The following is a 27,393-nucleotide window of genomic DNA, read 5'->3' on the forward strand; positions in this document are numbered from 1 at the left end:
TTAAGGAAATGTGGCTGATTTTATCTCCTGTCCAGATCACTAAAACTTTCCCCATGTCAGCAATGAGGTGCTTCGGTTGGTTGGTTGGTTTTTATCATTCGTGTGTTCACTGGAGTAGAAGAACTTTTAATTTTCTTCAAGAACTTTTCCTTCCATTCACAACCTGCTGACTGTGCAAGCAGCCTGCTTTTGGCCCATCTTGGCTTGCAATATGCCCTCCTCACTGAGCTTAATCATCTCTAGCTTCTGAGTCAAAGTGAGAGATATGTGATTCTTCCTGGCACTTGAACGAGAGTTACTTGGCTTAATTTCAGTACTGTTGTCTCAGGAGCAGGGAGGCTGGAGGAGAGAGAGATCGGGAAACAGCCAGATGGTGGAGTCCTCAGAACACACAGAACATTTACGGATTAAGTTTGCCACACCCTTACATGGGTGCGGTTTGGGGCACCTGAAACCATCATAAGAGTAGCATCAAAGATCACTGATCACCAGAACAAACGTAACCAACAAAAACCTTTCAAATACACAAAAATTATCAAAATAGGACACACACACAAAGTGAGCAAATGCTAATTGGAAAATGAAGCTGGGTTGCCACAAGCCTTCTATTTGTAGAAAACTTACCTGTAGAGTATAGTAACGTCAGGTGCAGCGAGGTAGGCTGGTGCAAAATTCCTAGAGCCTTTCCCAGGACCTGAGCGGGGGCCTGACCAAGTTAGAGTTACCATGAAACTCGAGCTTCTGGGCCCGCCTCTAGGTTTAGGTGAATCTTCTACCGACACCATATTTTTCATTGCTTTCATTTCCAAGTCAACTCCCTGCCCTGCCCCAATCCCTGTTCAAGTCCAAAGTTGAGTTTAGGGTCATTACGAAGTACAATAGACTTAATGTCTGTGTCTCTCCAAAATTCATACTTTGAAACCTAATCCCCAGTGGCGTGGTATACTAGGAGGTGGGGCCTTTGCTTGGAGAGGTGATTAGCTCATGAGGCAGGGCCTTCATGAAGGGGAGTAGGACCCTTAGAAAAGAGACCCCGGGAGCTCTGTCAACCCTCTGTCCTCCAGGTGAGGCCACAACCACAAGTCTGCAGCCTGCAACCTGGAACAGGTCCCTCACTGGAACCAACCGTGCAGGCACCTTGATCTCCGACTGACTCCAAGCCTCCGGAAGTGTGAGAAACACGTCTGTGGTTTATAAGCCAGTCCGCGGTACTTTGTGAACACACTGTCCATCCTCATAACCTTATCACTAATCTCTAGCTTTGGAATTTAAATACCTCATAGATTTTCAAATAAACGCAAAACATGAGATAATTCACTTTATATGTTTTCATTTTTATCTGATATAAAAATTCAATTTGACGGGGCGCCTGGGTGGCGCAGTCGGTTGAGCGTCCGACTTCAGCCAGGTCACGATCTCGCAGTCCGTGAGTTCGAGCCCCGCGTCGGGCTCTGGGCTGATGGCTCGGAGCCTGGAGCCTGTTTCGGATTCTGTGTCTCCCTCTCTCTCTGCCCCTCCCCCGTTCATGCTCTGTCTCTCTCTGTCCCAAAAATAAATAAAAAACGTTGAAAAAAAAAAAATTTAAAAATTCAATTTGTGGTTCTGATATGACTTCTCTAACCTGATGAAGGAATGCGTCAATCACTTTCAGGTCTGAATTTTTTTCCCCTTTTCCAGGCCTGATAACCTTATGCTATCATCAATGGAAACAGGTACATTCATGAGAGCTTTCATTTTGGACTAAAATTTAAAATCTACAAGAAGTGGGTTACTCTTCGTGTTTCTGATTTGTAAGGCTAAGATTTACTATTTCACCACGAAATGCATAAATATACCTATTACACAAATTTAAATTTAACTCTTAAAAACTATGTAATAGTAGAACATCAACATTTTCTGGATAGGTGAAAGCTTTTATATTACATTTTTATTTTGCAAGAAAATAAATTATACAACTTAAAAAATAAAATCCAAAAATTAAGCAGTTCATCAAAATATTTCAGCCTACTGCATACAGAAACTGCTACCATTTAAAATTGTACAGCATTATCATCTCAGTATGTAGTGGCACACATTCAAAATCGTATATACCATACGAAGATAGATTACAACTTAGGAACGCAAATTTGTTCAACACTCCAGACGACATATATCGTGTAGATGACAGGAAAGCTCTCGTGTAATGTTTATTTCACAAACATGACCTTGGAAGAGTTTATAAGATAGCATCCCAGTCATTTACATGAAAATAGAAAAACCAGCTTGAGTTTAAGATAGCAAATCTTTCTGGAAAACTAGCAAATCTTTCACCCAAATTGAATTTCGAAAATTTGCCCTGTGAGCAGGGCTAATGACATCCTACTGCAAAGAATGCAAAATACTTTTAAATTACTCTGATCATATTTTGTATTAAATTCAATAAAAAGTAAAAACAAGGAAGCTAACATTTCATTTTTGGAAATTTCAACATTTATGCACAAAATAAGAGTAAGAGACTTAAATGAACAGGTTGACAATGCAGGGACCCCTCCAATAAGTGTAAAAATTGGAAGACTTCATAATTTATTTCAAGATCCTCATTAAATCATTGGAACACTAATGTTCTAATATTTATCTCATTGTAAGCATTAAAATGAGATATTAGCATTAAAAGATAAAGCATTAAAATGAGCATTATCTTTTACTTTGTAACTTTTGCTTCGTGTCCCGGACCCCGGCAACGAGAGACGACAAAGGTTCACGCTGGCCAGAAGGCTCCATCTTCCCACGAGAAACGGAGTGTTCTGCCTTAGTTAACCTCTGGCTCGCCTCCACTGCCCCACCCCAGGCCCCAGTGGCAGCCTGGACTCCTCTCCCTGGACTCTGTCAGGTTTCGCCCCTGCTCAGGCAGCACGACTTTTAAGTGCAATCGGAGAACAGGGGCTGGATAAAGAATGCTAACTGTGATTCTGTACCTCTAGCAAGTGCCTCACAATCTTTTTGTCAGACTCTTTTTTGTTAATTAGCAAACCTACCGTCCAGACATAAAGAAAACTTAACAATGGTATAGGCACCTCGTCAACTAAATTGTTTTCATAAACACCAAAAAGTAGTTAAATTTTGTATACATAACAGAAAAAAATGGTAACTGTAAGTCTACAGTATTTGCTGCTGTTCAATTTCCCAAAATACAATTAGGACATAATTCGCTATTAAAAAATTTATAAAATTGAATAGAAAACTTTGCTATGGATTTAGTTACCCACTTTTGCACTAAATTTTCCATTATAAATCAAAACATCATGACTCTCAAATGACCAAAAGATGAGAAATTCCAAAAATGTTCTAAGAACAATTATGGTTTGAAGCAACAAATCTTAAACTTTAAAAAATGGCCTGTAATTTCCCCTTTAACTGTTCTCCCCCGTGGGCGTTCTCCTACTGGATAAGCACATATGCTCAGTGTTTATTAAATGTAAGGGCCACAATTATTACAAAATTATTATTTTCTAAATTTCAAATGTACCCATTGTTCACCGTCCTCTCATTCAGTTTATTCTCCCCAACACACTTCGTGTAATACCTGACATGTGCTGCCCTAGAGCTGGGCATAAGATTTTAAATTAGAGACAAAATCCTAATTTTCTAGGAGTTTCGGAACAGGCATCTGAACATCACCAGCGACACCTTAGGATGTTGTAAATTTGCTCTACGTCCCGGCAGCAGACAGCTCACGATGCTTTCTGGGGGGGGGGGGGGGGGGGACAGACTCATTGTGACGCTCCTGAGAGCACTCTGCGTAGTACTGTCCACTGTCTACCTCTCGGAGCTCAGCTCTCTGCTTCCTACTACTTCCAAAGTCATGGGTTTAAAATAATACTTAATATCAACAAGATACAAACGAATTTGCGAGAAAACTTGGAACGTGCAGCATAACGAATAAAAATCCATGTGGGAGCCACTCTTTCCCAACGGGGAATCGTCCGTCCCATCTCGGTTGCCCGCGTCCTCACATCCCGAGCTCCGCATTACTCTGGATATTCAGTTCCCAGCAAACCAGTCAGTTGCTACTTTGGATTGACTGAAAGGAACAAGGTAAGTGTTGCTTTCGGAACATTTTAAAAACATTTATTTTTAAAATATATAAATATATATATACATATATTTGGCAAGTTTACTGCTCATATTAAGACCGCAACAATCTGCTTATGCTTTTCAGGCCTTAGGCTGTGGTTTTGCTATTCCTCCTAGGTAACGGACACTCACTACTCTTTAAAACAGAACGTCTTCCTTCCCAGAAACCTGAGGCTATAAATCCCTTATCATGAGTTTAAAATTCCAAAACATTTCTATGCTGCAGATCAAGTGATCAGTTACGTAACCGTACTAATAGGGACAGGAGGAGATTTCTGCCTTGTTTTTAGTAAATTTGGATATAATCAATTTGGCATAATAAATATTAGATAAATATTAAGTGTGTTATTGAACACACTTAATATGTTTGTTCTGCGATTTTTTTTTCTCTGCAATTTAAATGGATCTGTCTCCATACATTTTCTTAAACGGTTGAAACAACAAAGTAATATAAGCTTTACTTTTTCAAAACAAGCTCTCCAGCCATAGCAGATTTTAAAACTCCTTATTTAACAAACAACTAAACTAGCAGTCTCCTGCTTAAAAAGAAAGCCAACATTTGTAAGTTGGAAAAATCTCGTATCATTTTCAGGTCACCGTTAAATCCGGTTATTATACTGAAGCAGGGCGTGAACAAATAATGTGATGCTATTAAATACTTCTCTCCTCACCTACATCTGTCCCCCCCCACCCCACAGTGTCGTGTACACCAGCTCCCTCTTTTGATCGAAAGAAACCAAGAGTGCTATTTCTAGTTTTAATTGCATTTAAAAAAACAAAACATAACAGCATTATTCAGTGCACGAATATCTGAAGATCCTTCCTGGTGCAAGTACATTTTTGTCAGAGAGGAAAAAAAAAAAGAGGAAAAAAGCAATTAAGAACCCCGCCCTCACCCTGCCCAACTATTTCTTCCGATGGGTATAAATCAAATTTACTGTGAAAAGTTCATAATGGGCTCTTCATGAATGCAAGTTTCTCCACAAAACAGCATGCTGTTACCGAGTGTGCAACATGAAGGGATGCCGTCATGCTAACTAACGTGACTGGCAAAATATAGTTGTTTTGTCAGGTAAGGCAGAGATTTTAATAGTTATGTAATCAAAGTCCAAATAAACCTTCCTCCAGCACAAACTGTTACAACTTTCTGCCCACGCACTCTGAAATTTGGGTTCTAATGTTGTCCATGATATTCAAACTTATGCCATATATATGAAAGTGTTGATATCGGATTCATCTCTTCTGATGTATTTGTGCTCTATTAGCCATTCTATTTGCTCTTTTATCATTTTCTTTTGTGGCAAAAACATGTTTTTCAAAATTTCTACTAGTTCAGTCTGCAGCTGAGCATTGCTAATTTTCTTTCTCATCTTCATTATTTGTATGATGGCTTCCTAAAAGAAAAAGAAAAATGAAAAATCATTAACATATTACATCTTAAAACAAAAAAAAAATGACCTTTTTATGTATTTCATCCTCTTTCCAACATCCACCCCAATGATCAATCACTAGCAGATAAGTCTTGAGACCAGCGGCTTTTACTGAACAAAAATACTTTTCACTCCCTGTAAAAGTAAATCTGATGATAAAGATTTTGACAAATGAGGAAAAGCAAAATAACCTAGAGCCTCTCTGTGGAAAACCACACCGAATGTTCTGGAGTACTCCCAATACTTTTTTCCACATCATGCACATGTTAACAATTTATCTTGCTTGTGAACACAGTATGTACGTAATCTGGCATTGTGTTACCCATCACCTAAGAAAGAGCAAATCCCTTACTCCTTTTCCATCATATTCAGAGTTAATTCTTTGTATAGTAGCAAATGCCAGCTGGTGTCTATTTTTAAAAATCAAACATTACTACTCTTTATATATTTATCAGATTAATAAATTATATTTGCTATAGATAGTTTATTGATTCAATTACTTTGACTTCTTACAGGAGTAAGCACTGTTCATCTAAGTCAATTTTGTAAGTATTTCCTTGACGATTTAATTACTATTAAGCTTATAACAGAGATAATCAGAAAATGATTAAGTGTTCTTTTCTCTTTTGCTTTTCCAGGATAATCTCTGTCCTTAGCAAACCAAAGGCATCTATCTACCTTGGTGGAGATTAGAGTTTGCTAAAAAAGGAAATGTGAAAACAGAAAATTAGGTGTGTGTGTGTGTGTGTATACACACATATATATACACACATATATATATACACGCATATATATACACATATATATATTTTAAGTTTGCTTATTTATCTTGAGAGAGAGGATGTGCATGGGAGGGGCAGAGAGAAAGGGAGACACAGAATCCCAAGCAGGCTCCGTGCTGTCAGCGTGGAGCCCAATGCAGGGTTTGAACCCACAAACCGCGAGATCATGACCTGAACTAAGAGCCAGATGTGTAACCAACAGAGCCCCCGAGGAGCCCCGGTAATATCTGCTTTTAACATTCAAAGAGGTGTTTTGCTGCAAAGCAGTAATAGGCTTGGTGGCCAGGAGCTGTCCCCTATGGAGGGAGACTTAAGGATCCCTCCCCTGTCATTAGGAGAGGGAGTGAACTCCTCCCATTATCAGTGCGACAGGATGCCAGACTCTGGACTGCAGGGCTTGCATCAAGGGTCCCGAGGGAAAGGGGGAAAAGGGGAAGTCTTCAGGCACGTGAAGATCACAGGAGCCAGGGAGGAGGAACAAGTGTAAATGTCTCCAGTCCGCCCTCCTCCCAGCTCTGGTGGAGGAGAGGAAGGTAGGCTGTGTGAGAGAAGTGGAAAGGAGAACAGCACAGGGGCTCCAGCCCCGGGTCTGCACTTATTAGCTGCCGAAGACGGCATGATGTGGTACGAAGAGCTCACTGCGGAACTCCTCTCAGGCCCCACACGATGCGGACAGGGTCTAGAGCCAACAGACCCACAGGGCCGTCAGGGCCAGGGGAGAGGAATCTCGCAGCAGCAGCTGATCAGGACAGTGTGCCAGGCAGGCCAAGGGGCCACACCGAAAATGCGGCAGAGTCTCAGAGAGTTTAAGAGCTCAGTTAAGAACGGAGGGCAGGCAGTCAGAGCAGGGAAGGGGCCAGGAGGCCCTTACCAACCGGGAAAAGAAGCCCCAGCTCCTGTGCTACAACCAGCGGCAGCAGAGAGCCACAGAAAGTCAAACTCCCACAGGTGACAGGTAAAGTACCCCACAGATGTCAAGAGCAAGAACCCAGGACACTGTCACAATGATGTGACGATCCCTTCACTGTCACTACAAGGTCACGTGGACTCCTTTCACCCTCCGTCCATCCCGATGCCATGTGGGAAACAACAAAGAGCGAGGATGGGTAGAGCAGGGTCAGTGAGAAATGAGAAAGGCTGAGCGTTACGTCAGGGACAGCCTGGATTACGGGACTGCACATAATCACCCATCCGTTTCGGGCAAAACAGAAAAACTGAATTAAAAAAATTTTTTTTTTAAATGTTTGTTTATTTTTGAGACAGAGACAGAGCGTGAGTGAACAGGGGAGTGGCAGAGAGAGAGTGGGAGACACAGAATCGGAAGCAGGCTCCAGGCTCTGAGCTGTCAGCACAGAGCCCGATGTGGGACCCGAACCCACGAACTGTGAGATCATGACCTGAGCTGAGGTTGGACGCTCAACCGACCGAGCCACTCAGGCGCCCCTCTGCACATCTTATGGAAGGACTATACTTGCCAACCCGTCACACAGCTCAACTGAAATCCATCTGGAATTTATCCTGGTCTAGCCATACACCAGGACTATATCCAGATTTTTCACCCCAAACATAAAACTCTCTAAAATCTCTTACTGAATAATCCGTTCCCTTTCACAGCCCATGGAAATTATTTCCTTTATGGTAAAGTTCATCTATACTTACATAGTAGGTTCACTTCTGAGTTAGTTTCCTCAACTAATCTGCCTGTCATACTGTTTTATTTTTGCAGATATTTTACTAAGTTGTAACACTTGGCAAGTTCCACTAACACCTTATTCTTACCTTTTTTTAAGGATCACAAACACTCATTTATATTCTTTGTCATAAAACTGAGAATCAATTTGTCCATTTTTTTTAACGTTTATTTATTTTTGTGGGAGAGAGAGACAGAGTACAAGCAGGGGAGGGGCAGAGAGAGAGAGAGAGAGAGAGAGAGACACAGAATCTGAAGCAGGCTCCACGTTCTGAGCTGTCAGCAGAAACTGACGTGGGGTTCAAACCCATGAACCTGAGCCAAAGTCAGACGCTTAACCAACTGAGCCACCAAAGCGCCCCTCACGTCCATTCATTTTTGAGAGAGAAGAGTGTGAGCCATGGAGGGACAGAGAGGGGGAAAGAGGATCCAAAGCAGGCTCCAGGCTCCATACTGACAACAGAGAGCCCAAAGTGGGGCTCACACTCACGAACCACGAGATCATGACCTGAGCTAAAGTCAGATACTTAACCAATTGAGCCACCCAGACAACCCCCTAGCTGAACTTTTATCATGGACAAAATTGACTCCTTAAGTAACTGAGCCTTGTCACTGAAAAATGTGGTATTCCATGGTGAGCCAAAAAAGGCAAAACCAGGCAATGGGACAGGAGTCTGGTTGGAGGGGGGGCTGGCTGCAGTGACACAAACGCTGTGTATCTTAGGTGATGGTCCCCAGGTACGTACACTTATCCAAACTCAACGACAGCTAAACTATGAAATGTACATTGTAGCATATGTAAATTACACCTCAATATAAAGTTTTAGTAAAAAAAAAAAAAAAAAAAGAGTAACATCTTCTATTTATTCAAATCTCCTTCTGAACCCCCTAGGGATGGCCACCGTCTTCACACAGGCTGTCAACGTGACTCATTAAAAACGTGCCTATGGGGTCTATGGTTTCATCTTTCTCTTAAGCTTTTAAAATTTACATGTTTATTGCTAAAAAGAAAAGCAACTGACTTTTATTCCTTTCTCTCCCCGCTACTTTATCATATTGTATGCTGTGTAAGTAATGAAAAATGTTCATCTTTCCTCTTTTCATTTTTTACTGAATCGGCCAGCAGTTTCAAATAATATTCAATAAAAATAGTGAAACTGGGATCACTTGGTTATAATAAGAATACTCCTAAAGTTAGAATGGACACATATCAGTCTGCAACAGGCACTCTTCTTATGTTCAGAAGGATCACAATCTTAGCTTTAAAATGTTTGCTGGCTCAGTCTGCGGGCTATTCTAGATCCTGGGGATATGAGCTGAAGCCCCACGTTGGTGTGGAGAGTTCTAAAAATAAATAAATAAAACTTAAAAGATAACTTTTTTAAAGTATTCCCTCATTTCACACTACAATGAAATTATAAAACTTACATAAGAATTTGAATACTTCAATCCTAGAATTGTAACTTATTGCTGACACACAGTTAATCAGTCATGGTCAAAGGCAGACACAACCTAAAACCAAGGTTTTGCCCAACAAATAGAATCTACCGGTGGGGAGGGGGGGAGGGGAGGTGGCACCTGGGTGGCTCAGTTGGTTAAGGGTCCGGATCGTCATTTTGGCTCAGATCGTGACCTTGCAGTCGTGGGATCGAGCCCTGCGTAGGGCTCTGCACTGTAAGCATGGAGCCTGCTTGGGATTCTCTCTCTGCTCCTCCCGTACTTGAACTCTCTCTCTTTCAAAATAATAAACATTAAAAAAAAAAAAAAAAATCTACCAGAGGCCACCAAGACATACAGACATCTCTTGCAGCAGCTAAGATAAGGTCAGCAATACAATTTTTAAGTTCCAGTAAAGTGAAAATTAGTTCTTCGTTACAGGTGGAATACCTACTACATGCTTTAAAATTTTTTTTAACATCTGAAGATAAAAAAAGAGAAAAATTTCTGAAACCAATACTGCACTGTGTAGTCATTAAAATTTAAATAACAAATAAATACCAAAAAAATGCAATTTTTTTCAAGACGTAGACATTCTGTCTTAACGTCACAAACCTGGGTTCTTAGTATTCGTAGCTGAACTATCCCTTCATTCTCCTCTTCTCGCATCCTTTCTGTAGTGAGCTGCAAGCGTCCAATCAAGTTGATTTTACCTCTTTTCTGAACTTTTGCATTTTTTCTATAAAAAACATTGAATGAAATATTTTACAGTGGAAGGCCTTTTAAACATACTATAGCAACAACGTCTGAGAAAAAAGATATAGAAATTTTCTGAAGACTACTATACTAGAACTGTTCAAAGGAAAAGTTACCAATAATCGACAGATAGCTTTAAAATGAACCGTAGGATTTCCCCCAAACACAACAAAGGTTCAGTTAATAAAATATGGGTGACAACATGCCCTGTAATAACAAAGCTAATGTAATTTACATTGCCACGAGAGAGCTGAGATAGTTGGAAATATATGGGCTGTTATTCAGCATTATTATCTAAATGGATCTTAAGGAGAAAAAGTGATTTCTGTGAATAGAGCTTCTTTAGAGTGCAAAAGGATGCTTAAAGATGAAAAGCAGTATCATCAGATACCAAAATGTACCCATGAAAAACACATAAACGAGTGAACATCTCCAGTCCTCAGTATGTTTAATGAACAACTAAATGGCAGAAACCTGGAGCGGTGTCAGGGTACACATAGGTCTTAAAAGTAAGGAAAACAACCATTTTGCTAACAATAAAACACCAAAGTCAAACAAGGCATTTTTATTTTACATCAACCAACATCAGCCTTACATTAAACTGAACTCCTGGTTCACCGAGAAGAGGGTGCCTTCTGTGAAGTCTTTGGGTGAGTTGACTTGAGGTTCATACAATAAAACCTGCCGCTTGAGCTTTGGGAAAGCTACTAAAGACTATGAAGAAGAAAGAGAACACAATTACCATCTATAAATGGTATGAAAGACCAAGATCAGTTCTCCAACATGGCTAACAAAATCACAACCAACTTCTGCCTGGTGCCTCGACCAGTCCAACACTGTGAACGTATGGCGAGGAAAGGACAAGGCCGGGGGGCAGCTCACGAGGAGGGAAGCACTAAATGATCCCTTCACAGGAAGACAGAGACTGCAGGGATCGGTCATACACGAGCTCAACAAAACCAACTTGCCACTGACACACCAGCTATTTCTCTCTAGACAATTATTTATTCTGGAACTTCTAAGAGGTCTATGGAGTAGGGGTAACATGCAGCTATGAGCAGGAGACTAATGAGTACATTTTACAAGCCCCTGAAAAGACCAAAGTTTTCTAATTCTTGCATTTTTGGTCATAAAATCTTTGAACACATTCTTAGTATGAAATTTCTGGTCACATTCCTCACAGGTAAGATTGAAATACCAACTCAATCTTTCTCTCCACCCCGCCCCCCCGCTTTTTAAGTTTATTTATTTATTTTTGAGAGAGAGTGAGCAAGCATGAGTAAGGGAGGGGCAGAGAAGGAATCCCAAGCGGGCTCCATGGTGCCAGCGCAGCCCGACGTGGGGCTCAAACTCATGAACCATGAAATCATGACCTGAGCCGAGATCAAGAGTCAGGTGCTCAACAGACTGAACCACCCATGCACCTCAACTCTCCATTTTTTCCCCCTCTTTCATTATCTTGGTAACTTGCTTATTTTCAATTTCTTTTTTTACCATGAATACCTCATCAATGTATTAACACCTCATTAGCGTTTTTTTTTTTCTTGGTTAAAGGTCATTTGCAGAGTGTTATGAATTCATAAATTTATGATAAGCAAGCTATCAAATATTTCCTGCTATGTAACTGGATACACTTTAAAAACAAAAAAACATGAAACAAACCCATAAAGTCCTTCTAAGCTCAGCGTCAGGCAGTTCAGTTGCAAGTTTTAGATTTTCAAAGCTGATTTTCTCTCTGGGTCTTTGGTTCCATGCAAACAACACAGCCAGCTGAAATGTTGTTACCTCCAAATCATATTGCCCTACTTCATTCTTAAATGTTATCTGCAAGAGAGAAAGTAATATAAAGGTAAGAATCTCTTCAGGATGATTACCACCTCCCTGCTAGAATACTCTCCTTACATGAGATTATCCACGGAAAAGACTGGCAGTTGTCTTCCAATATACATTTTTCCTTTCCTACACAGTAGTAACAATTTTAACAGACCTTAATGACCGCCCAGAATTAAAGGCTCATCTTCCAGCTTTCAAGGAGCGAAATGTGGTCTTGGAACTAGTTCTGCCCAATGAGAGGTGAGTGGAAATGATGGGGGAAACTTCTAGAAGTTGCTTCTAAAGTAAGGAATACTTTCATCTTTCCCTTCCTGTTGGGCTGGAAGACAGCCACAGTGGGCATCACACTGGATTCTGCAGAATCCATGGTGATACAACCAGAAGCTAAGTCCCTAACGACTTCCTGGACTAGATCCACTGCACGTGTTCAAACTTTTACACGGGAGAGAAACAAAGATCTATCTTGTTTAATCAACTCTTACTTGGAGTCCTGGTACTTTCAGTCAAACCAATATCTGAACTAACACACCATCTACTTACAATTCCATTTGACATGAGATGATGCCAATGTAATTTTCTACCACTATGATTTTTTTTGTAGAATTCTTCTACTTCAGGTATCAAATCCTCCAGTTCAGTAGGAAGGGAGACAAAGACTTTCTCAGAGCTTCTTGACCATGCTCCAGCATTCAGAATTTTTATATTAACCGAATCAGCTATAAGTAGGAATATCGGGAAATATGAAGTAAATAATCTTGAAAATGGATAAAATTCAAAAGAAATTAAATATGTACATACTGGATAAGCTTTGGTGAAAAATAAAACCCTAAAGATTTAAAGGTGCCTTAAAAAAAAAAAAAAAAAAGGATTAGAGGGGCGCCTGCCTGATTCAGTCAGTCAGGGGAGCATGGGACTCGACCTCAGGGTCGTGAGTATGAGCCCCATGTTGAGTGCGGAGATTATTTAAATAAAAATAAAACTTAAAAAAAAAAAGAAGTTATTCTCTTCATATGACTGGATCTGAAACCTGTAAAACTCAGGCAAGTGAGTAGTGGCTATTAAAAATAATACATACATACATACATATAGACACATACATAAAAATAAAGATTACGAATCTAAATTCTGTTAAATTCTGTTTTGCCAGATGTCTTCAAGGAATGTGGACTTTGTAACATCTTTGTACCTATTACTACTAAGGTTCAATTCTAATTTACTGGAAAACAAAGATATTCTCTTTAAGAAAGCCTATATACATAATATATGTAATTTTAAAATAATACCTGGTAAAGCCAATTTGTTATTTTTGTGCATTTCCTTAAAAGCTTGGTTCAAATCTTCAGACACTTTTATGTCCTGAAACATTCTAGCAAGCTTATTTACATAATCTGCGGGCATACCAACTTCCTACGAAAAGCAAAGACAAAAGAGGTAATGAACAATAATATATAGAAGCTTTAATATAAAATTAAATTTATTTATTAGAATATTCATAGTCTAATATCTCTTAAATTTGATTCTTAAAAACTAAACAAGAGAATACAGGTAACCCAGGCTTTCTCTGCATGAGTTCAATGTGCATGAATCAGTCACCACAGTAGAGTTAAATCACACCAGTCCCCCAACAACACAGCTCAACTTTCGGTTATCACCGTACATTAAATATGAGTAATGCACAAATTTACTTCTCATCAGTGACCAATCACCATCCGCCTTTCGAAATCTGTTAGTCATCTGTTTATTCAGTTCACCCACAGAAAGCAAAGCACAGTGACAGATCCACTTGACATTTTATAAAAATGGATAATCAAGTGAGCTCAATGGCCAATGAAGATGATAAAAGCACACCAAAGAAATAAAAATAAAGCTGGAAATGAAAATAAACAGAACCTAAATGAAATTCTAGAAGAGCGATCTGAAGTTGTAATGTTGATACTTGCCAATGATGAAGACTAAATACACAAGGCAGGGGAACTTAGTGAAGGCAAATTATCAGCACAAACAAAAGGAGCAGGGACAATAATAACAATAATAATGATAAGATGCTGCAGAAGTGGCACCAGCAAAAACTTTCACGACCTTGAGCGCCCAAAAACAACAGGCTGGAAGCTGACCCAAACCTACAGAGACAATGACAACTCTCCCAGGCGCATGGATGATGCTCATTCTGTGTTCTAAGCCACATGACAAGAAGGCACGTGCTAGTCAAACGATCCTTCATTTACACGACGGCTCTCCTGAGATATAATGCATCTGTCACAAAACTCACTCTTTTCCAGTGTACAATTAAGTAGGTTCTAATGTATTTACAGAGTCTCTATAGATTTAGTGTATTTAGTGTATTTACAGAGTCTCTATGGATTTGGCTATGGTGGACATTGGCAATTAGGGGAATCGTACACTAGGTGGTCTTTGTAATGGAATTCGTTCACTGAGCATGACAATGTCAACAATCATTCACGTTGTAGCATGTGGCAGTACTACCTTTCTCCTAACTACTAAGAAATATTCCATTGTATGATTAATCCACATTTCGCTTATCCTTTCATCAGCTGAACAGCACTTTGAGCCGTTTCCACTTTGTGGCTCTTATTAATAATGCCGCTACGAACATTCATAGACAAGGCTTTGTGTGGTCATACGCTTGAGCGGAGTTACTTAGGAACAGAACTGCTGGGTCAACTCTGTTTAACTTTTTGAGCAACTGCCAGAGTTTTCCAAAGTGACTGCACCAATTTATATTCTCATCAGCAAAGCATGAGATTCCAATTTCTCCTCTTCCTCGCCAACACTTGTTACTGTCTTTTTAATTTTAGCTTCCCTAGGGAGGAAAGGAGGAGGAAAGTATCTCACTGTGGCTTTGATTTGCATTTCCCTAATGACTAATGATGTCGAACATCTTTAATACACTTATTGGCCATCTGAATATCTTCTGTGAAGAAATGTCTATTTTAATCCTTTGCCCATTTTTAACTTTTCACTGGTGAGTTGTAAGAGTTCTTTATATATTCTAGATATGAAACTGGACATATGAATTGCAAATAATTTCCTAAGCAGTATTAAGTTTCTACAAAGAAATAGTAGTACTTTATGTTTATGAAAGTTTGTTATAAATTACAGTATACTAAATACATATTCATTTACAAATTTGTTCCTATATATTTATTTTTAATTTTTTAAATGTATTTTTCTGAAAGAGAGACAGAGTGTGAATGGGGGAGGGGCAGAGAGAGGTGGAGACACAGAATCTAAAGCAGACTCAGGCTTTGAGCTGTCAGCATAGGGCCTGATGCAAGGGTTGAACTCACGACCGAGAGATCATGCCCTGAGCTGAAGTCAGATGCTTAAGTGACTGACCCATCCAGGTGCCCCTTCTTCCTATATATTTATAACAAAGAGTTTCTAATGTTTTGACAGAAATTTCTCAGTCACAAAATAATTTTCCCCACTGACTGTTAATATTAAGATCATTTTGCACACTGTCGGTTTGCAGGGTAATTTTTACTATCCTGTAAGTATCATGCAAAGCAGGGCAATGTGTAAATGTGTATTTTGAAATACATATATAAATGAAAGACATATATATAAAATATATATATAACTACACACACTATATACAATCTTGCTATGTATTAATAAAATCATATTATAAATCATTAACACCATATATATAAGTAAAAGATATTCATTACAGTGAACTGACAGGAACAGACTTAAAATATTTTGATATGAGAATTTAGTTATGATTAAATTAGCAGTGATTATCCTAAATAAACCATCGTCTTTTACGTATTGGTTATTTTGCCTATACAAAAGCCCTTACTTACAGTTACGCATTTACTACTAAAAATACCTTAACAATGTAATGATCTGTCCTATAACCCATTTAATAAGGTCAGTTCAAATGGAAGTGGAAATAGAAAAGAGCAAAATATCAAAAGCACAACAAGAGCAAAGGTGTTTCACTAAAAGTCTTTATTAAGAAAATATACTTTATTAGATACCTATTTTACATAATTGATGCCATGTTATAAAATGTCCCCTACTTCTTCAACACTAACAACATCACTTGAGCACACATAAGAACCATGTGCTATAGTAAGGAAAACAAATATTAAAAAATTTACTTACTCTTAGCCACTCTACCATATTCTCTTCAATTTCACTATCAGCAGAGATGTCTAATATAAGACGTCGCGTCAAATGAGCTTTGTGATATCTCATAAAAACGTCTTTATTTTGTACGTATTTAAGTACCAACAGCTGTACAGAAAACAGAGTTACTTTCAATTCATGTGCACTCTTCGCCACCTCTCTCACTGAGCCCTTTCCATATCCCCCAATGTCAAAGTCCAGAAATTTACATGAGTATATACAGAGAGAGGTCTACTGAACTGCCCGTGTCTGAAAAATAACCAGTCCTGACACACTATTTTACTAAACAATTAGCAAATTTGAGACTGTAATCAAATAACCTTTTAGTTTCTATAAACAGCAAATTTCCAAATTTCATATGCAACGTAATAAAACTTTACATGAAAATTAAGGGTTCTCCCCCAATTTTCTCTTCTGTAAAATCTTTTCACTTTTTTTCTGACACTCATCTTCTATTGTCTATATTCTCTACCTTTACTTCTTGTTTTTCTTCCTCTCTGTATTCCTGGACTTACAGCATATTACACTAACAGCCAGGATACAAAAATGAAAGCAACTAACTCTTCCCTTCACTCACTGGTGTTGAAACACCTATCCTGGGCTCTCACAAAAAGAAAGAGGTGAAAAACTCCTAGTCTCTCCACTGCCATTCCAAACACCATCAGCCCCATTTCCCCCTTCTTTGTCCTTTAATAGAAGCTGGCACTGAATTCCTTGAAAACAATCAAGAAGGGGGAAGAATTAAATCTATTTTCCTTTCTAGAAGCTACAAAGTAAAAACTTCCAGGAAGAAAAACAACTGCCCTATAGAGATCTTACATTGTAAAATTTCGTATTAGCTGCTCATAGATAAACATTTTAAAAAATGTGATGCTATCACAGAAAGTCTTACAAGCAAAACACAAATTCAAAGTAAGATAATTAAAATTTCTGTAATAAAAAAAAGATATGTACCACTTCTTTAAGCTTTGCTTCAATCTCTTCAGAGGTTAGTTTTTTGCTTAATGGTGTTTTTCTTAACAACATGTCACAGTAATTGGCAAGCAGCTCAGGGCATTTTGATTCAGGCTGAGTTTTTAATCCCACCCTAAAAAACAAAATAAAAGCAGTTGATGAAAAGTGACTGGTATCTACAAATATTTTTTTTTCACCGTGTATTTTTGAGAGAGAGAGAGAGAACGAACAAGAGCAGGGGAGGGGCAGAGAGACAAAGAAGGAGAAAGAGAATCCCAAGCAGGCTCCACACTGTCAGTGCAGAGACTGACATGGGGCTCAAACCCATGAACCATGAGATCATGTCCTGATCCTAGATCAAGAGTCCGAAGTCCAACCGACTGGGACACCCAGGTGCTCCCTGCAAATATTTTTTCTAGAGCCAATTTTTCATGAGCAAGACAATGAGGGGGCATAACTTAAGGAGGCCCTCATCTCAGGTTCCCAGGGCCTGCAGGGCCCTGAGAGGGAAACCTCGAAGTAGTCTGTAGCCTGGGTGAGGGCCTGTCTACCGGTAGCCTTGTCAATAATCTTTAAAAACTTTTCTTCAGGTACTTACTTGCTAAATACTTCTGAAAAAGTATGTAAGTCCTTGCATATTTTTAAGTTAACATTAAAAACTTTTCATTATTAATATGTCAAGAAAAAAGTTACTTCATTCTCTGAAATGTATCCAATGTAACTTAAATTCGTTATGTGATATCTACCATCATCCATTTTCAAAAACTGTAAACAAACTTCTCTTAAACAATGAAGAACTTTTAACTCTATTTTACTTTGCCAACAAAACTTAAAAGCCAGTGTACTATATTTTTATGCTTTAAAGTTCTTTATCTTACTTCTCTAAACTATGTAGGAAATAAATTTAAATTCAACATTTCAAAATTCGTGTATATAAAACTTACATGTTATTTTCCCAGAATTGAATTAACCAAATTATTTTAAGTACACAACTTTCCAAAATAACAAACTTGTAATGCCTGTACGTATAAAACATAGGCAGTACGTTACTGTTTGTGTCAACTCTTATTGAGGGAGATGAAACTTTTCCCTCCAACTTATGAACCCAGAAATTACTTTTATTTCTACTTTTTTATCTTTATAAATATATATCTGTCCTGAACGATCTTATTCTCATAAGTAAGTACATGAGACAGGAAGTTTTTCTGATGTCACTCAACTTGTTGAGAACCTTCCGGGTTACTGGCTTAAAAAATACATACAGATCTAACACCAAAGGTTATTTTTAATAATGCATCAAACTAGCCATCAATTGTGTGGAAAGCAAAGAACTGGACACCCTATGACTTGCAAAAGGATCTGATACTTAGTTGTAAGAAATTCATTTCTCGGGGGTGCCTGGATGGTTCAGCTGGTTAAGCATCGGACTCTTGACCTCAGCTCAGGTCATGATCTCACGATTTGTGAGTTTGAGCCCCTACACAGGGCTCTGACAGCACAGAGCCTGCTTGGAATTCTCTCTCCATCTCTCTCTGCTCCTACCCCACTTGTGCTCTTTCTCTCGCTCAAAACAAATAACTAAACTTAAAAAAAAAAAAAAGAATTCATTTTCTGTACATCAATACCAATATTTCAAAATATTCCTTTCTTACGCAACTCGGAGGCTTTTTTAAATGTTTATTTATTTATTTTGAGAGAGAGCGCGAGAATTCCAGGCAGTCTCTGCACTGAGCACGGAGTCTGATGTGGGGCTCAATCCCACGAACTGTGAGATCATGACCTGAGCTGAAATCAAGAGCCGATCATCTAACCGACCAAGGCGGCTTTTTATGTTTCAAGGCAACACACCATACTAAGAATAAGCAGAGGTGCACCTCTCTTTGCACAGCAGGGAAGACTAATTGTGGGGAGAAGTGGAAAGGGCAAATTGTAACGATACTTCCACCAGAGGGCGCCAGTTTAGAAAAGAGCAGATGCGGAAGCGGAGGGCTGAAGAACGCATTTCCTTTAAGGCTAACTGGCACTCGCTAGAAAGGTTTTGATGTAGACATGGGCCAGTGGGAAGACCACTAACTTACTTCCCATCCCTCTACCTTCATCTACCCGCACTGCCAATGCCTAGCTCCCGCATGAACTCCTGCCAAGTCTGCAGCGATCCATCATCTCCCTTCCTCCAATTCACCCTGCTGGGAAGACAGAGGTCAGTCCTTCATCCTTGACTCTGGGAAGGCAGCGTGTCATTTCCTCTCCTGGGGCTGTTTTAGGGCTTTTTTGTTTCTTTTCAGTTTTCCAGCTGTTTCACTATGACGTACTGATTTAATTTGTATTTATCTTCCTTGGGACTCAAAGAGAATCTAAGAGTTGGCAGCTTTCATCAATTCTGGAAATTTATGGCCAATAACTCTTCAAACACTGCTTATGTCCCCTTTTCTGCTCTAATTCCAATTACATATTGCTACAGACATGTTACCTTTTCTCGGTAACAATTTCCACCTATTTGTTCATTAATGTGTATTATTTGTTCCCTATCACTTATCTATTTAAGCTTGTTATTACTAAGATATAATTCACATACCATGCAGTTCATCCATTTAAAGTATGCAAGTCGAAGTTTTTAAGTATATCTATAAACTTGTGCAACCACCATAATAAAATTTTAAAACATTTTCATTACCTACAAAAGAAACCCCACACTCATTAGCCAAATGCCATTCTCCAGCCACCCCTCCCTCCCAGCGCTGGTTACAAGTATTCTACCTTTTATCTTTATGGATCTCCTTTTTCTGAACACCTCATATAAAGGGAATCATACAATGTGTGCTCTCTGGTGACTGACTTTTTAAAATTAGGATAATGTTTTTAAGATTCGTCCATATCATAGCACATATTGCTGGTTCATTCCTTTTAAAAAATATTTACCTTTTTATTGTGGTAAAAAACATTTACTGTTTTAATCATTTCTAAGTTTACAATCCAGTGGCAGTAAGTACATTCAAAATGTTCTGCAAATATCGCCACTATCCGTACCCAAAACTTGTTCACTGCCCTACACAGAAACCCTACATCCATTAAACGGTAACTTCCCAGTTCCCTCTCCCCACCCACACCAAGTCCCAGCAGATATCTACTCTACTTTATTAATGGACCTGCCTATTCCAGATACCTTATGTAAGTGGAATCACACAATATTTGTCCTTTTGTGTGCGGCCTATTCCACTTAGCACTTCTCAGGGCTTCATTCATGTTGTAGCATGTATCAGATTCTCATTCCATTTTATGGCTCAAGGACAGCCCACTGCATGGCTGTACCATATTCTGCTTACCCCTTCACCAGACAATGGGCATTTGGGTTGTCCTTTTGTGGAAGGCTATTAAGAATAATGCTGCTACAAACATTTGTGTACAAATAAAAACAAATTTTTTTAAATGTTTATTTTTGAAAGAGAGAGTGCAGAAGAGGGGCAGAGAGAGAGGGAGACACAGAAACAGAAGCAGGCTCCAGGCTCCGAGCTATCAGCACAGAGCCTGACGCGGGGCTCGAACTCGTGAATGGTGAGATCACGACCTGAGCCAAAGTCGGCCGCTTAACCAACTCAGCCACCCAGGCGCCCCATAAATGTTTTTGTTTTTGTTTTTTTTTTAAGTAACCAATGTATTCACCACATCAGAAGAATACAGGAAAGAAAAAAAAAAAAACCTTAAGCATTTCAACACAGAAAAAAATTATTTAATAAAAGTCAATACCCATTGATTTATTATCAAAACTTTTAGCAAGCCAGGAATAAAAAGCAATCTAATTAAGGGCATCTATGAAAAACCCTCAGCTAACTTTGTAATTAGTGATGAAATATTAAAGGCTTTCTGCTCCAGCTTGCCAAAATGACAGGGATGCCCACTTTAACTACATTTATCTAAAAATGTACTTATAATCCTAACCAGTTTATCAAGGCAAGAAAAGTAAGTGGTATAAAAATCAGAAAGGAAGATATAAAACTTGTATATTTACAGATTACATGATTATTTACACATGAAAACCTTAAGAAATCTGCAAAACAACTATAAGAACTAATAACTTCCACAAGGTAACAGGATATAAGATCAATATACTAAAATCAACTGTTTACCTACAGATAAATTATACTACCTGACTTTAAAACTTACTACAGAACTATATTAATTATGACTATATAATAATGGCCTAAGAATACCTAAACAAATCAATGGAATAGAATAGAGAGCCCAGAAATACAAACATATTTCGTTTTAAAGTTTATTTATTTTGAGGGGGCCTGGGTGGCTCAGTCAGTTGGGCATCCGACTTCGGCTCAGGTCATGAACTCGTGGTTCACGGGTTTGAGCCCCGCGTCAGGCTCTGTGCTGACAGCTCAGAGCCTGGAACCTGCTTCAGATTCTGTATCTCCCTCTCTCTTTGCCCTTCCCCCGCTCATGCTCGCTCTCTTCTCTCTCTCTCTCTCTCAAAAAAAAAAGTTACAAAGTTTATTTATTTTGAGAGAGAGACAGAAGAGAAATAGAGTGAGAGTGGGAAGGGTCAGGGAGAGAGGGAGAGAGAGAATCCCAAGCAGGCTCTGCATTGTCAGCACAGAGCCTGATGTGGGACTCCATGTCACGAACTATAGGATCATGACCTGAGTCGAAACCAAGAGTGAGATACTTAACCGACTGGGCCACCTGAGCGCCCCAACGTACATATTTTTGAGTGATTTGATTTTGACAAAAGGTCCCAAAGCAATGCAGTGGGGAGGGAAAGTAATTCCAATAAATGGTGAAAGAACCACTTGTTACCCATGTGGAAAAGAAAAAAAGTCAGATTTAACCGCTGACTTACACTATACATAATCATTAATTTAAGATGGATCCTAGAACTAAGAACCTAGAACTTTCACATTTATGAAAGCTAAAATGATAAAGCTTCTAGAAGAAACAAAAGAGATTATCTTCATGTCTCAGGGGTAGAGGTAAATGAAGTTTTCTAGATGAAACATAAAAAGCAAAAAACCATAAAAGAAAAGCACATATCTCTCAAATGATCTATATTTCAAAGAATACGTAAGAACTGTTATAGCTCACTAAGAAAAAGGAACAATGCAGTGGGGAAAAACAAAAACAAAAACAAAAAAAAAAACCCAAACAGACAAAAAAGATACTTTATAAAGGAAAATATAAGAAGGCTAGGGGCGCCTGGGTGGTTCAGTCAGTTAAGCATCTGAACAACTCAAGTCATGATCTCACAGTTCATGAGATCAAGCCCCACACCAGGCTGACAGCTCTGTGCTGACAGCTCAGAGCCTGGAGCCTGCGTGGATCCTCTGTCTCCCTCTCTCTCTGCCCCTCCCCTGTGCTCATGCTCTCTCACTTTCTCAAAAATAAACATTAAAAAAAATTTTAATATAAGAAGGTGAAAGGATACACGAAAATGTGCTCCACAACAATAGTCACAAGGAAATGGAGCTGAAACCATAATGAGACAGTCACTACAAACTCTACAACGACTGAAATTAAAATGACAACTCTAACTGGCTGGTAAGAACGTGGATCGGCTAGCACGCCCTGACTTCACTGGTGGGAGTGTGGGAAACGAGCCACTGTGATATGCCGGTACACACCTGAATCTCAACACCACTACGCTGCACTCAAAGAAGCTTTACAGGGGCGCCTGGGTGGCGCAGTCGGTTAAGCGTCCGACTTCAGCCAGGTCACGATCTCGCGGTCCGTGAGTTCGAGCCCCGCGTCAGGCTCTGGGCTGATGGCTCGGAGCCTGGAGCCTGTTTCCGATTCTGTGTCTCCCTCTCTCTCTGCCCCTCCCCCGTTCATGCTCTGTCTCTCTCTGTCCCAAAAATAAATAAAAAACGTTGAAAAAAAAAAAATTTAAAAAAAAAAAAAGAAGCTTTACAAAAAGAAGTGCCTATTGTATGATTCCATTTATATCAAGTCCCAGATGAGGCAAAACTAATCTCGGCCGAAATCATCAGAATGGCTGTCTCTGGAAGAGGACGGGGTAGGACTGACAGGGAAACGGGTGTGAGGGGATTCTTGAGGATGATGAACATCCGGTCCATCGTACCAGGGGTGCAGGCATTTGTCAGGTCTCACAGAACCGGACACTTGGGATTTATGTATCTGTCCGCATGTAAATTTTACCTGAACACATATACCGACACCATATTCAATTGGTGACCGTCTGCTGAAGTGTTCAGGGAGCGAAAGTTACTTGTGCCTGAAATTTCTTTTGAAATCCATTTAAAAAGCTGACTGATGATGTATACAGAGATATATATTTGACAAAGCAACAGGTGACAGAAATTTGAAAATTTTTGTTAAAAAACGCGGGGGGCAGGGATGAATGAGGAAGACCTTTATATATCCATATGAAGAGATTCTGAAAATGTAGTGTTTATGTGTTTTATATATTTCACAATGTATAAAGAAAACAGGACAGATGCCCTCTTAAATTTTGTCAAGTCAGCAGAACATTTTTCCACTTAAAAAAAAAAATAAGATCAACGTTTTTTGGTCACAAAAAGAGATAATTTAATATGAAATTAAAATTCAAGACAGTTTTTTCCCTCAAAAATGTGAGACAATTGTTAATACTCAACGGCAACAAAAATCATTAAAGTAAAAACAAAACAACAAAAATCAAACCTAACAGTCTGCATATTCAATAATGTATAAGACACTCCAAAAAATGAAAGAATTTTAAACATGATTTTTAAAGACTTACCCTTTCTGCTTCAAAGGTAATTCAAGTTTAAATATGGTAGCATCATTAACAACTGCTTTATATGCCTGTAAAGAATTTAAAATGTAATGAGCATTATTTTTTGTTTTGAAAATACAGCTAGATATTCTATTTATTTATTTTAAATGTTTGAGAGAGACAGAGAGAGAGAGACAGAGTGTGAGCAGGGGAGGGGCAGAGAGAGGGGGAGACACAGAATCCGAAGCAGGCTCCAGGCTCCGAGCTGTCAGCACAGAGCCCGATGTGGGGCTCGAACTCATGAATGGTGAGATCATGACCTGAGCCGAAGTTGGATGCTTAATGGACTGAGCCACCCAGGCGCCCCCTACCCTTGTGTTTTTTAATGTACAGCTAGATATTTTAATGGTGTACCTGGCCTGACAGAATTTTTCAGGTCATTGACTTCATGCCCCTCCTGATGCTATGATTGTCGTTATTCTCAAGCGGGGTCTTAGTGCTGCCTGACCGCCACACCACCTTCTCTTGTCAACACACTCTCCCAGAACACATCTCGTACCATCAACTTTCTCTTCAGCCTCCAATATTTCCTCTCCCAGGGAGACTTCCCGCTGATGATGTGGCTTCCTATTTTCCTAATAAAACTGAAGTGATCAGAATTCCCTCCCATTTCTTCTCTATCTTCACTTTTTCCCCCCACCCACCATTTCTGCAGCCTCGCCATACAAACGTATCGTTATTTAAATCTTGAAAATTCTCTCTTGCCTTTGTTCACCTTCAGCCACAGCCTCATTTACCTCTCTCTCTTTAAGCTCGACTAATGGATGAAGTGCGCAGCCCATGGTCTCCAATTTCTCTACGGCCGTTCCTCCTGGGAAAACCTTCCAGGACCAGGTTTTCGCGCCACAGCTCCGCTAACTGTTCTCACTAAGTCACTGACCACCTCCATGTTGCTGAAGACAATGCCCGATGCCCATCCCATCTGACCTCTCAGCAGCATTTTAAAACAGCAGATCACAGCCTCCTCCTCGAAGTGCTCCTCCCACTTGTCTCCTCCCACAGTGCACTCTCCTGGTCATTCCACTCATCCCCCTCTCACCTCAGGAAAGTTGCTTCTTCATCCTTCTCATAACCAAACTGACTATCCCAGGCTGGTCCCTGAATCTCTTTGCTATCATCACTCATCACACTGGTGATCACAGCTAGCGTCCGTGCTTTAAATACCATCCAGACGCTAAAGCTCCCCATTTACGATTCCAGGTCTATTCTCTCCCTTACATGGCCGCCGTGACGCTGCCACATGGACAGTGAACAAATCTTTCAAAGTTAACTTGTCCAAAACTGATCTCCTAATCTCCCTACAACCGTCCCCCACAAACTGCCTCTCCCATCACCTTCCCCATCTCAGCAAGCATATGCTGCTAATCGATCGGAACAAAAATCTGACTGTCATCTTTGGTCTCTAGTACACTCTACATCTGATTCATTAGCAAATCTTGGGTAGTTTGCTGTCGTCATCAGTATCCAACCAACCATGACTACCTCTACCCGCTACCGTTCCGAGCCGAGCCTCCATCCTTACTTCACAGAATTGCCCAAGTAGGTTCCTAACTGCTCTTGTTTCTTCCCTTGCTCCTCTTAGTCTATTCTTTTTGCAGCAACCAAGGGATCCTTTTTTATAAAATTTTTTTTAAATGTTTATTTATTTATTTTTGAGAGACAGAGGCGGGGGGGCAGAGACAGAGGGAGAGAGAATCCCAAGCAGGCTCTATGCCATCGGCGCAGAGCCCAATGTGGCGCTCAAACCCGCAAACGGTGAGATAATGACCTGAGCCCACAGGTCATGACCAAGAGTCAGACACTTAACCAACTGAGCCAACCTGGTGCCCCAACCAAGGGATCCTTTAAAATGTAAGTCATATGGGCCGCCTGGGTGGCCCAGTTGGTTGAGCATCCGACTTCGGCTCAGGTCGTGACCTCACTGCTTGTGAGTTCGAGCCCCGCACTGGGCGCTGTGCCGACAGCTCAGAGCCTGGAGCCTGCCTCAGATTCTTCCCCCATCTCTCTGCCCCTCTCCTGCTCTCTCTCTCTCTCGCTCTCAAATATAGAATTAAAAAATTAAAAGTAAGTCATATTCATTCTGTTCAGAACCTTTCAGGGACTTTCTGTCCAATTCAGGGTAAAAACCAAACTCCTTACCATGGCTCATAGCCTGACGTGATCTGGCCTCTATTATCTCTTTCACTTCATTTCCTACTCTTCTCCCCTCACTTGATCCACTCAGGCCACAATGACCTTTTTCTCCCCTGTTCCTGGAATAGGACAGGGATATTCCTGCCTACAGCATTTGTATCCGCTGTCCCCTTTGGCTGAACACACTTCCCTCATATACCACATGACTTCATGTCTTAGTTACCTTCAATCTTGATTCTAATGTCCCCTCAATGAAGACTTTGCCAGCCGCTCAATTTAACATTTCAAACCAACTCACTACTTCCATCCTCCCTTAACATCTTTCCTCCTCTCTCTCTCTCTTCCTATCCACTTACAAACAGAAAGAGGGGAAGAAAACAAAACAAAAAACCCTCAACCCTACTGGAGAAAGTTGATTGTCTTTTTAGAGACACAAGAACAACAGCAAAAAAATCTAACTTGAGAAATAATGAAAGGTAGTTCAAAGCAAAAACACTGATGGTAATTTCTATAGTGATAGGTTTACAACACTTTAAAAGATACAACTCTAAGGATAATTCTGTTTTGTTATTATCCCATGCTAGCAAGGACAGAAGAAAGGGTAAGGGAAGCAGGGTAAGTGACATAATACCCAGGAGTCCTGTGAGAAGGGCAGAGGGTGGAGGAATCAACTCTGCTTGGGACAGGATGTCGGGGGAGGCAGGCTATCAAGGAAGTTCCAGGAGGAATGTACTTTGAGGTGGGTCTTGAAGGGTGAAGAAGGGAAGAATAGGAATTCAATAATCAGTAAGAGTAAAAAACGGGAAAATATTCTTGGAAAAATGAAGGAGCAACTTTCCACTGAATTCTAGTCCATAAGCATACCCAACGCTTACAAAAACATGTACCAAGCCAAATATAATAAAAATGGTTGCCCTCCACTGATTAAAAAAAAAAAAAAAAAAAAAAAAGAGTCGCTAGGTTTTCAGTTTGTAACTTAGTAGCATAATGGTGCAAGTTTCTTTTTAAAAATAAATTATGGGTCGTTCATTGGTTAAGTGTCTGGCTCTGTATTTCAGCTCAGGTCATGATCTCACGGTTGTGAGATTGAGCCCCGCGTTGGGCTCCACGCTGGGCATGGAGACTGCTTAAGGTTCTATCTCTCCCTCTCCCTCTGCCCCTCCCCTGCGCGTGTGGTCTGTCTCTTTCAAAAAATTGTTTTTAATTTAAAAATATGACATCTTAAGGACTGAGAACAAACTAAGGGTAGTTGGGGGAGGTGGGGGAGAGGGGAAAGTGGGTGACGGGCAGGGAGGAGGGCACTTGTTGGGATGAACACTGGGTGTGGTATGG

General features: G+C 39.9%; 1 protein-coding gene across 2 annotated transcripts in view; it reads right to left on the minus strand.

Annotated features, from left to right (window-relative positions):
• Positions 1-1,901: 1,901 nt before the first annotated feature.
• CUL5 (cullin 5) overlaps positions 1,902-27,393 on the minus strand; it is a 96,522-nt gene continuing 71,030 nt past the window's right edge. For both annotated transcript variants that reach the window (XM_078432703.2, XM_078432704.2), the window contains exons 11-19: positions 23,893-23,957; positions 17,151-17,283; positions 16,173-16,304; positions 13,325-13,448; positions 12,582-12,757; positions 11,871-12,032; positions 10,804-10,922; positions 10,068-10,191; positions 1,902-5,507 (exon numbers count right to left, since the gene is read on the minus strand). In XM_078432703.2, the coding sequence (XP_078288829.1) occupies positions 5,313-5,507; positions 10,068-10,191; positions 10,804-10,922; positions 11,871-12,032; positions 12,582-12,757; positions 13,325-13,448; positions 16,173-16,304; positions 17,151-17,283; positions 23,893-23,957 (1,230 nt within the window). In that variant the 3' untranslated portion in view covers positions 1,902-5,312. The remainder of the gene's footprint in view (positions 5,508-10,067; positions 10,192-10,803; positions 10,923-11,870; positions 12,033-12,581; positions 12,758-13,324; positions 13,449-16,172; positions 16,305-17,150; positions 17,284-23,892; positions 23,958-27,393) is intronic.

The sequence above is a fragment of the Panthera onca genome, chromosome D1, assembly GCF_046562875.1.
Source record: "Panthera onca isolate mPanOnc1 chromosome D1, mPanOnc1 haplotype 2, whole genome shotgun sequence".
NCBI classification, from domain to species: domain Eukaryota; kingdom Metazoa; phylum Chordata; class Mammalia; order Carnivora; family Felidae; genus Panthera; species Panthera onca.